This window comes from Diabrotica virgifera, chromosome 1, assembly GCF_917563875.1.
Source record: "Diabrotica virgifera virgifera chromosome 1, PGI_DIABVI_V3a".
In the NCBI taxonomy this organism is placed as follows: Eukaryota; Metazoa; Arthropoda; class Insecta; order Coleoptera; family Chrysomelidae; genus Diabrotica; species Diabrotica virgifera.
In genome coordinates this window covers 53,864,268-53,876,746 of record NC_065443.1, presented here as the reverse complement: position 1 = coordinate 53,876,746, position 12,479 = coordinate 53,864,268, and the positions used below count along the sequence as shown (strand labels likewise).

At 32.8% G+C, this 12,479-nt stretch overlaps 1 protein-coding gene across 1 annotated transcript in view; it reads right to left on the bottom strand.

Moving 5' to 3' along the window:
- Positions 1-12,479, bottom strand: part of LOC114324952 (uncharacterized) — a 62,648-nt gene that overhangs the window by 37,597 nt on the left and 12,572 nt on the right. Inside the window, exon 4 of the mRNA XM_050659907.1 lies at positions 7,312-7,446. Coding sequence (XP_050515864.1) covers positions 7,312-7,446 — 135 coding nt within the window. The remainder of the gene's footprint in view (positions 1-7,311; positions 7,447-12,479) is intronic.

Below are 12,479 nucleotides of genomic sequence, written 5' to 3'. Positions count from 1 at the left end.
ATCGAATATTTCAACGTGAAATAACCAAAAACTAAGCACTTTTCGGGAAAAACTCATTGCTTTCATTTTTATTTCCTTAAACAGGTAATTGGATTTCGTAGGTAGTAATTTTCACCCAAAGTGATCGAAAGTATAATCGGAAGTCGATATTTGAACTCTTCGTGTAACTTTGCGTCGATTGATATACTATTTCACTAATTTTGAGTCAATTTTACTAAACTTTCGGTCATAATAATTGTTTAAACGGAAATTACTTCAAAACCGGAACTAAAGATTCAAGCTCGACTTTTCAATACGCTTCGATTGATGCGTCACATGTACCTACTATTTCTGCGACTGTAATATGGCACTTCCGGTTAGAACTTTTTAACCAGAAATGATATAAAAACCAAAATTATACACTTGTTCTCATCTTGCTAAGGCATGTCGAGTAATATATTACTTATACTATTTTGGTGACTTTAAAACGGTACTTCCGGTCTCAACTCTAAAACCGGAACTCCGCGGTCAAATTTCTCATCTTTAATACCATCGTTGGGTTATAGGCTTTCGTTCGACACCTGATTTGTCATTATATCTGTATTAATAACGGAGAATATAACTCGTATTCGCGGACGGACGGACAGACGGACACAGTCATGAAACCGGATGTATATACTTGTTCTCGTCTTGCTAAAACGCATCGAATAATATATCGCTTGTACTATACAGTACATCTGGTTGCATTTCTAAAACCGAAAGTCCAAGATTAAAATTCTCATCTTTAATACCGTCCTTGGGTTATAAGCTTTCGTTCGACACCTCATTTTTTATCCTATCTGTATTAATAACGGAGAAGTTATATTCGCGGACGGACGGATAGACGGACAGACACTCATGAGACCGAAAGTATATATTTATTCTCGTCTTGCTAAGGCGCGTCGAATAATATATCACTTGTACTATTCCGGTGACTTTAAAACAGTACTTCCGACTGTATTTCTGAAACCGAAAGTCCTAGATCAAACTCACCTTTAGTACCATCCATGGATTATAAGCTTCCATTCGACATCTCATTTGTCATTCTACCTGATATAATGACGGAGGAGTTGGGTTTACGGACGGACAGACAGACGGACGGACACACGGACGTGCATAATTCAAGGTTTCCACTTTTTTCAAAATTGGGTGAAAACAATATCTTCTACTTTCAAATAAGAGACATAGGTAAACCCATACAAACGTGGAAACATTAGTATTAGCCCAGTAAATGGAGCGTAATTTTTTTACTGATAACATTGATATCCTATATACGATTTCTATTCATAAAATATAATTTCTCTTCAAATTTTGAAAATAAAATACACAAAACTCGAAATAAATCGCTAATGGTCCTCACAGGTATCAGCCGACGGAATGGGTAATTATTTTTAATCATCTGTATAGGCTTGATAGAAAATTACCTCTGTAATTCTCTGTAATTACTAGACCATTCACTCACGGTAAAATATTGCAAAACCTCCGAATTCTAAAAAACCGCTTCAATTTAGATACAATTTTGCAAGTGAGCTTATTATGCCTTCCCCTTCAAAAGTGATATAACTAGAATAGGTCATATTTGCCTTTAAAGGGTGAAAACTACTCTTTTTTTATCAAAAATATCAGACCTAAGCGTTATTTAAATCTAAATTATAAAGTATGTTAAATAAAGATTTTGTTTTCATCTTCTTCTTTACATGCCATCTCCGCAACGGAGGTTAGCAATCATAATGGCTATTCTGATCTTAGATGCTGCTGCTCTGAATAGTTCGGTTGATGTGCATCCTTACCATGCCCTTAAGTTACGCAACCATGAGATTCTTCTCCTTCTTACACTTCTCTTGCCCTAGATATTCCTTGTATAAATAATTAAAGTAAGTTGTATCTCTCATTACGCATAACATGCCCCAGGTATTGCAGCTTTCTTGTCTTTTGTTGACTCTCCTCATGACTTCGTTTTTTATTACATGCTCGGTCCATGATATCTTCAGGATTCTTCTATACACCCACAGTTCAAGTGCTTCCCACTTTTTAGTAGTCGACGCGTTAAGTGTCCATGCTTCTATTCCGTAAAGCAGATTCGAGAAAATGTAACACCTTGCCAGCCTAACTCTCAAGTCTAATTTCAGTTCTCTTGCACAAAGTAACTTTCTCATTTCATTGAATTTTATTCGTGCGTTCTCTATTCGAACTTTGATTTCTGGAGTAATCGTTTGTGTGATTAATTATTGTGCCCAGATAGTTGTAGTTTTCAACTTGTTCTAAAGTTTTACTGTTAATTGTCAGGCTTTCACATTATTTTGGGATTTTGATATCCTCATTTGGAAAACTATTTGTACCCAGTACCTACTTTAAAACTATTTGACATATCCTAGTCATACTTGACAGAAAGCGTAAGTACTGTACATTCTACTGAATTATGATAAATAAACGTTTCTGGCTACTACCCCTCACCAAATTCTACCTCACTGGTGGAATTGCTATTTTAGCACAATTTTGCGATTCTCCTAGACTTTCTATGTAAATAATTTACGTGACGATAAAGTTATTTAATATAAATGTAATATGACGATAAAGTATTTTAATAGGGAACTTGCACATTTTTACTTTATCGTACTATATACGTAGTATAATAGATAAAGTTATAGGATCGTGCAAAAAGTTTTTTTTCAGATTTCACTTTTTTTCGACGTTTTGAGTCCCCCTGAGTCTAAAAAGCAAATAAAAAAAACATGTCGGAAGTATGTACGTACGTACGTACGTACGTACGTACGTATGTACGTACGTACGTATGTCGCCACCGCCCAGCAAAAACTACTGGACCGATTTTGATGAAATTCGGTATGAGTAAGTTTAAGAGAATTTTGTTGAGAAACTAAGCTTTTAAAAAAACCTCTCAAAGGGGGGCCGAAATAGGGGGGTTATTTTGGGCCCATTTTTGCAAATTTTGACCGAAATGAATGAAATTCAACTCAAAGTAAGCTCATCGATAGGTAAATAAAAATACGGAATTTGACATTTCCAAATTCAAAATGGCGGCCAAAATGGCCGACCGCCCACCCGACACATTTCCCTATCTATCTAAAAACTTGTTGAAGATAAGTTTAATTTGAAAAAGTCGTTATATAGTCCAAAGATGGGGCTATAAGAAGGATGTTATCGTTTTTCAGAAAAGTTACGGGTTGCCTATATTTAAGGGGTCACATTTTGACATAAATTTGAACTAGATTTTCTCAAAAAGGGCTCCAAGGAATTTTTTTATTTTTTGATATATATTTGATATCCTATCAGTAAATTGAATGACATTAGTCATATATCTTAACTCCCCATAGGAGGGGAGTTATGAATTTTTTATAAAAAAATATTCGAGTGCCCGTAACTTCCTTCTTAATAGAAACTAAAATTTGAAATTTTGCAAACATATATGGTACTTTATTATCTATTATCACAATAAATTTTACCAAAAATATGGCTTCCGGTTGAACCGAAAATGAATAAAAAATCTTAATTTTTTTAGATACGCCCTATATATTTTAACATATTTTGAAAGAATGCAAAATTACCTTTCCAATGACATAAAATTCATTGCTGTAGCTCAAAAACTCGAAAAGTTATGGTAAATAGAAATTTTGCTATAATCTTATGTGTGTCCTCTCTCACGCGTTCATAGCAGAGCATTATTGTAGGGCAGTCAATGAGGGTATTTGGCTCCGAATTCCATCCTACTACATTGATGTACTTGATATTTTCACAGTAAGTAGGGAATAGCTCAAGAAACAAAATCTACCCTATATACTATGGCGCTTTTATCTTGGGGCGGTTCCCACTTCTTCAAGGGGGTGGAAAATTTGTTGGTCAAAATAAGCACGAAAGTGGCTAAATAACCTATTTCTAAGCAAAAACTGGTCTATACTTTTTTTTTGGAACTCAATACTTTTTGAGTTATGCGTAGTTGAAAATTGGCCATTTTCATTGAAAAATGACACCTTTTCGGACGGATTTTTTGTGAATACCTTAAAAACTATGCATCTAACTAAAAACACTATATAAAACATTTTTTAGATTATAAATAATAAAGAGATTCGTTCCTTCGTAAATGTTCTATTTATAATACAAAAAGAGATATGGTAGGTGAAAATAGTTTGTTTTTTGGTGCATGCTCAAATTGGTGTATTCAACTTGAAATAACAGAGGAACGGTAGGTTTTAGGTGTATAATGCTACCAACACCTTTTGTAGTGTTTGAAAAGGCCTTTAAAACGAGCACCGTTAAATGTCGGTTACTTACAAACTAAGCGAGATATGGTGCAAAAAAATATATGACTAATGTACTTTAAGGAAAAATGAAAAGTATATACATTTAACTCCCCATCTACCATAATTTAAATGCATTGTTTTCCTTCTACAATACCTTTTAATATATATATATAGTGTTATTTCTACTTTCAAAGTGTTGAACGGGTTTAAAATGAATGGTTTTTGTAAAAAATGTGATCAAATTATAGAATGAATTTTTAAATTTTCTTAAAAATCTTCCTTTTTCTCCATGTAATTCGAAAATAAAAATATTTCACCCCTGAGAAGTGGTGGGAACTTCCCCCATGATAAAAGCGCCATAGTATATAGGATAGACTTTGAATTAGGAGATTGGGCTACTCCCAAAATTTCATTAAAATCCATGCAGTAGGATAGAATTTGGAGATAATATCTTGTTTTTAATCTCGCGCATTGACTGGCGTAATCGAAATAGAATCAAATGCAAATATTGTAAACTATTAATTTCTCAGAAAAATGAACTAATTTGAAATGAAAGTATGACTATAATATTCTATTGATTTATGCAATAATCTACACATCTATAGTGTGTCCCCGAAATATGGCATCGAACATTTTCTCAAATGCAGGAATTAATGATGCGTAGAACCATAAAATACTTTTAAGTACAGTAGGTGTTTCTAAAATATCAAAATAACGAGTAACTTTGTTATTTTTATAGAATTCCAGTATCTAGTACCATAACGATAATAGATCGGTACGATAAAGTTCTCGGGCGGCCCTTCCGTCCAGCGTTTTTTATTACATAATAATGTTCAGTTTTGTTTAAAAATGAGATTTCCAAAATTTCATGCTTCAAAAACTCATAATAACTTAGAAGTACAAATAAAATCTTCTGTGTATTTAAAATTGTTCAAACGACCCGTGACGTCACACAGTTATACTTTATTTATTTTTATGGTTATATTTATATTCTTCTTCTTTAGTTTATTGGCCTCCACCTACTTTGGTATTTGGCCAGCTCATCGTCGCCGAATAAGGGAAAATATTTACATTTTAATGACATTTATCGTATGTCATTGTAATAATATTATACACCAGTTTGTTGAGATTGGAGTTTGATACAGTTTTTGAAGGAAAGGAAAGAAAGTTTACTATGGAAACAAAGAATGTATTTAAAATACTTTAAATGATCAAAAACACTTGTGACGTCACATACCTAACTGTATTTTCTACTGACGCTTATAATGTCTAATTTAAAATTATATACAATTTTGTTTACTTTGTTGGTGCAGAATGTAAACATATAACCATATGATGTCACGACGCGTTTTGGGCTAGCTGCTATAATTTGAATTTAGAATCGTCTTTAGGGCCAAACGGAACACAAAATCAACTTTTTTTTATTTTTGATACATGTTTTAAATTATTATATGTTCTGTTGTTATTTATAACATTTTTTTCGAATTTAAAATTTTATGCAAGTTCCCTATTAATGTATTGTGCCGCTTCAAATATCTCGAAAACTAATGATTTTACCGTTAACAATAAAGAGTATATTATTTACATAGAAGGTATTGGAGAATCTAAAAATTACGCTCAAATAGCAATTCCGTCAGTGGCATAGAATTCGGTAAGGGTCAACCAATCACTTTCCCCTGTCGTACGCCTGTGGTAGTAATCACAAACATTTATTTAACAAAGTTTAGTAGTGTGTACAGTGCCTACACTTTCTGTTAAGTATGACAAGGATATGTCAAATATTTTTAAAGTAGGGGAGACTGGGTAACAGCGAGACACTTTTTTTTTTCATTTAACCATAAGTCCACTACTGTGACATGTATAAACAAAATTTCTTCAGGATTGTATTCTCACATGTGTTCATTACACAAGAAAAAGTCAAATTTGAAAATAGTTCGGTTTGTTTAGTTTGTATTCGTAACATAAGGTCAAGTTGTCATTTGTCTCAGTGTTACCCATGCATGGGTAACAGTGAGACAGTATAATATTTATAGGAAAGAAAACATAAAAAACATTTAAATTACAAAATATTTATTTATATGAAAAATAAAACAAATAAAAAAAAATTCAAGTTACAAAGTACTTATTTATTAAAAAAATTGGGATCGGAAATAACGAACATTTATTAAATTGAAATTTGTCTCTAATGAAAAAAAATTTGCCGTTTAGTAAGACGTTAAGAAACTGGCTTTGGCAATATCATCTTAATGCCTTTTACTACAAATTTTAGAAAAAAAATACAAAATGTAATTTTTTATAACATCTGCGTAACAGTGAGACATGTCTCAATGTACCCCGTCTCACTGTTACCCATTTGCCATAAAATTTAAAAAATATTATTTTTGTTATTATAAAACTTAGTTTGCATTGCTAAACTGTGGCATCATGTTTACTAATCTACACACAATGTTATAGTAATACTAGAAAAATCTTAATAATTAACATGCTTTTATAAAAAATTCTCAAAATCCCTGTATTATTTTACTTAGTGCCCACCAAACACACTTTATCACGATAAATCTTAAACTGAAACTGCACGGCCGCCGAACATATTAGTAATCAATAACCAGTAAATACAGCAGGCATGCATAAGTAATAATATCTTCACGTGGTGAAAGGGAGGGAAAATATTTCAAGTGTCTCACTGTTACCCATGTCTCACTGTTACCCAGTCTCCCCTACCTAGTGGGTACAAATAGTTTTTAAAGTTTTAAATAAAATACCCTGAAAGTCAGTAAATAGCCACATTTTATTTAGTGATTGGGGTTAAATCATAATATTTTGAGGTCTGGAATCTACAGCTCATAGATTGGACATTCTTAACGAATCACCCTGTATATAAAGAAAACGATCTTCGATCGTGTTAACTTCGTGATACTTCGTATTAAAAACAATAAAGAACAAAGGGAATCATGTTGATGACAATTTTTACAGCAGTTGCTGAGTCTATTTATTTTTACCTAAGTCATTGCTATTTTTAAAATGCAACATACATTACCTGCCAATAAGCATTTTAGTTTTTAACATAGTCATGATAAAGTGCACAACAACGCAAGTAAAAAAGCTAGCACCAACCAATGCCCACATACTATTAGAATATGAATACCAGGGTGTAAGCCAACCTGCTGCCAACCTAAAAATGTTTGGTTGTTATTTGTTATTTATTATGAATATTCATGAAGTTTAGGTATAACTATGGAGACCTACACAGAGGAGAGGAATCGAGATAGGACGACCTTGAAATTTGTGTACACGATTTTGCCTGTTTGCTTGGTTTCTCGCTAGGGCGGCGGTGGCGTAGAGATAGATGCTAGTTTTGCATTGGAGTGAATATGAAAATTTCGAAAATAATTAATTATTCGTAGTTAATATAAGATTACTGGTTTTGGTGGTTAAATATGAGTGCCAAGAAAGCTTACACTAAAAGAACTTGTTCGTACCGGGATTTATATAGAGTTATCGTTTCGATAAAAAATTCAAAAGGGAACTTAACGAAGTTAATACAAGACTTTTTATAAAGATTTGTCTTTATGTTATTATAACGTTCACGGATTATATTCGCTTGTATGTCATTTCCTTCGGTGTAAATAAAATTTGTGTTTTACCTATTATTGGTTTTTATTTTAATCTGAAAATTATAAGGATAAGAGTAAGAGGATCTTGAAAGTTTTTCTGTCGAAACAATGCATTTTTTTGAGACAAAATATTTCACAAAAATTAACACTAATTTTATAAAAGTCAGAGTCTCGTCTGTAGTTAATTTACATATATTTTAATTAACTAAATTTAAACATTTGTATATAAGCTTTCAGGATATGTATAAATGAAATGTACAAAAGAAAAAGCATATTAAATTTTGATAAAAAGAATAATTAAAAAAAAATTGTTCAATAAACTTCAAATAACGTTTTAAACTTTTAACTTTTTAAAAACAATTAAGTACAGTTAAAAGTTCAATTTTTTCAACTAACAAACTTTTTGATATCAATTGATGGGACATTTTGGTATTAATTAATTAATTTGAAGTTTAAATACTGTTGGTATATAAATGTGGCAGTTAGATAATAATAATATGACAAAATATTTCCGCTTCTAAATAAGCTGTTTTACATTAAAGTAATGAAAAATTTAAATTTGATGATACACCTCCATCTACAATGGTATAGAAATAATACACTTTTTACCACACGTCGATATGCTATAAAGTTAAAATAATTTATTTTTGGCATAAAACATATTCAGCACTAATCAACCAATAAATTAATGTCTAATTACGCTAAAAACACAAAATAAAATGAGTTAAATATTAAATAAGTCCATAAGAGCTAATGTATTTGTAGCATTTATTCGAACACTTGCGCCTCTGGCGACCACTGCTGAAAGCTGAATTAGAGGTTGAAAAGTTAGCCCACAAACGATGCATTGCGTTTCCACTCCTTTTTACAGGTCTCCATAGGTACCTATAACTAATCTGGGCCCGGATTACGTACACTCGATACGCATCGTATCCGCCATGTTTTCCCATAAGGCGCTACAGTAAAACATGGCGGATACGATGCGTATCGAGTGTACGTAATCCGGGCCCTGTTTTGAAAACTATAAATAAGTATAAGATTGTCATGCTATTAGATTTGTTATCAAGTATATTCAAATGGGAAATAAGCCACAATTTTACCTAAAAATGATTTTATTAACGTTTCGACGCCCAAGTCGGGTGTCGTTGTCAAAATACAAAATAATACTAAATAAATAAAATGTTGTTGCTTAGTAAAAAATTCTTCTAATAATTTATTTAATCTGACTCATTTATATCGGCAATTTAGACACGTATTATACATTTTAAAGTAGACGACTTTAAAATGATATTGCCAATATTGATGAGTTGCGTTCCTGGGACGACTTTACTAAAAGATAGTTCATTCGATTACATGAAATCAATCCCAACTCAAGAATATCCGCCACAAAAAATCATAGCTTCAGAACAACAATTAGATTTGTTTCTGTGTAACATTATATTTTATGTATAATATTTTATTATTTTATTTCATTAAATATCAGGCGTCAAGTGACATGTTATACGATTTTACTTATATACGTTCGTCAATTATTTACTCCTAATTGAAAGGCTATTCTTTTTCTCATCAAGGCATCTTTCAGTGCGTCACAGATTTTCGATTTCTTTCTAACGCATTAAATGGTATGTGACAGAAAAAAGGCACGTCTGTGATTATATCATTTATTCTAGTTGTCGATAGATGGCGCTATAACCGAAAAAGATATTTACGAATTATATAATATATCTACGAATATATTCTGTACAATTTATAAGACTATACAAATCAAGGAAAATACCATTTTATAAATACAGTAAACACAATTGATTTGTTTTTATGCCAAATTGCAAATTAAATGTGACAACTGTCAGATTTAACTAAAATGTCATGTTATAAATAATGTATATTATCACGGACTTACCTTTTTTTCTATCATTTGTGACGCACTGAAAAATATCCATAAAAAGGACCATACCAGTTGCTGTATAGTTTTAACATACTCAGGCTATCCTGATATTATAGTATGTTACGTTTTGGAATACAAAAAAAAATTACAAGAAAAAGATTTCATTAGGCATATGTATATGTTACCGGCCAAACCCGATTTCAGGACAAACTAGTTTGGCCTAGGCCAAACTAGTTTGTCCTAAGCGCGTTAGGATAAACTAGTATGGCCTAGGCCAAACTAGTTTGTTCTATCGCGCGTAGGCCAAACTAGTTTATCGTTTATCCTGATATAAATACACACACTTCAGGCCAAACTAGTTTGGCCTAGGATAAACCAGTTTATCCTGATATAATAAAGACTCGCACTTCAGGATAAACTAGTACGGCCTAGTCTAAACCAATTTAGCCGAGTCGAAAGTAATTTAGCGAATATGTAAGGACTTTTACATGCTGGGAATTCCCAAATCACGTCCCAAGAGGGATGGCAAAAAAAATTATACATCGATATATTGTATCATATGATACATCGAATGAAGATATTGATACATGCTATAAATCAATATGTTCTTGTATAATTAAATAAAATAAAAAATAATACATAGTAGGATGAGGTTTTCTCCAAAAATTAAAAGAAAAGATACACTTATGAATAAAATCGAGTACGAATTAATATTGTTTATACCAATTTTGAAAAATGTGGAAACGTTGAATTATACACGTCCGTCTGTCCGTTCGTCCGTCCGTCTGTCTGTCTGTCCGTGAACTCAACTCCTCCGTATTATACCAGGTAGAATGACAAATGAGGTGTTAAATGAAAGCTTATAATCCAAGGATGGTACTAAAGGTGAGAAATTTGACCTAGGTTGTCTGTCCGTCTGACCACGAATATAACTCAATATTATTGTTTGTTTGTTACGAATAATTATAATTTTAATAAAAATGATTATTTTTCCAAGAACAACGTATTTTATTCAATTTATTATTTATATTAAATCGTACTAGTTCGCTAAATTACTTTCTTCTTCTTGGCTTTTTCCCATTACGAGTTTGCCGTTTTCGTCTTCCATAGAACTCTATTCTCCCAGTTGCCATCTCTGAGGTCTCTATCTACATAGCATTTCCGATGTGAGTTTTCAATCTCACAGCAGGTTTTCCTCTACGTCTTCCTCCCCGCGGGTCCAGTCCAGTAATCTTTTCGGCCACCTGTGCTCTGGCATTCTTTCTACATGCTCGTACCATTTCAGGGCTCTACTTTTACTACTACAACTTTTTTGTAATTGAGCATTCTACTTCTATTCTGTTTCATATTACCTCTGTTCTTATTCTATCCTATCTGGTAATTTGTAGACACCTTCTCATAAACTCCAATTCAACTGTTCGTATTTTATTTCGTATTATTGTTGTCACTGGCCATTCTTCCTCTTGTAGGGTGTGCCCTGCGCTAGTGTAGCACTATTCCCTGGAAAATCCTTTTTTGTTTTCTTTAGTTAGAGTGTTCTTCCATATATCACTTCCTGGAGTGCTTTCTTGGCTTGTTTTTTACGTACTATTTTCATTTCTATATCTTTCATACAAGTGCCATCTCGGTTTATCATTTACCCTAAATACTTAAAAGTCTTATAACTCTTAATAGTGTTTTCTAAACTTACGTTTAAATCAGCAACCAATCTGTAATCAATTATGTACTTTCGACTAGATTAAATTGGTTTTAGACTAGTCTAAACTAGTTTATCTTGATATAAAAACATACACTTCACAATAAACTAGTTTGGCTTGAAGTGTGTGTATTTATATCAGGATAAACTAGTTTGGCCTAGGACAAACTAGTTTGGCCTACACGCGATAGGACAAACTAGTTTGGCCTAAGCCAAACTAGTTTGTCCTGAAATCAGGTTTTACCGGTAACATATACATTTGAAAGACACACTCAAATACTAGTTTTCTACATAATCTCCCAGCAAATTCAGGCATTTATCATAGCGGTGAACTAGCTTTGAAATACCATCGTCATAAAATTCTGCCACCTGAGACTTTGATTAGGTGTTCACGCCGTCCCGTAGCTCAACATCGTCATCAAACCGATGCGTTGCAAGCTAGGCCTTCATTGCTCGAAACAGGTGGTAGTCGCTAGGTGCAAGATCCGGACTATACGGCAGATCAGATGAGAAAACACCTCCCACTGCCCACTTGAATTGACAAGACAAAGACAAGTTCATCAGTCGCAATACTTGGCCGTCCACTTCGTTCTCCATCGTGCACATTGATTCGGCCATTTTTTAATTTAATGCACTCTTGATACACTCCACCTTCAGTTATTACATATATTGTTCCCATAAATAACACAAATTTCGCATTCAATTTCAATGGAGCGTGATAGTGTGACGTCAAAACTTCAAAAAGATTTACAAACAAAGCAAAAGTTTGACGTCTGTCAATTGTCAATTGATTATACACGTGATTTGTGTAATCATTTTCAATTTTATTTTGTTTTAACAATCATCTGCACATTTTTTCTGAAGACACAATCCTTGTTAGTCATATCCAGGGCCGGCGATAACAGGCCTGAAAGACGCCGTTGTTTAGGGGCGCCATAATGAGCTTTTTTTCTGTTGGTGTTACACAAAATCCTAATTTTAAACAACCGAAGGGCGCCCATGCTACTTTT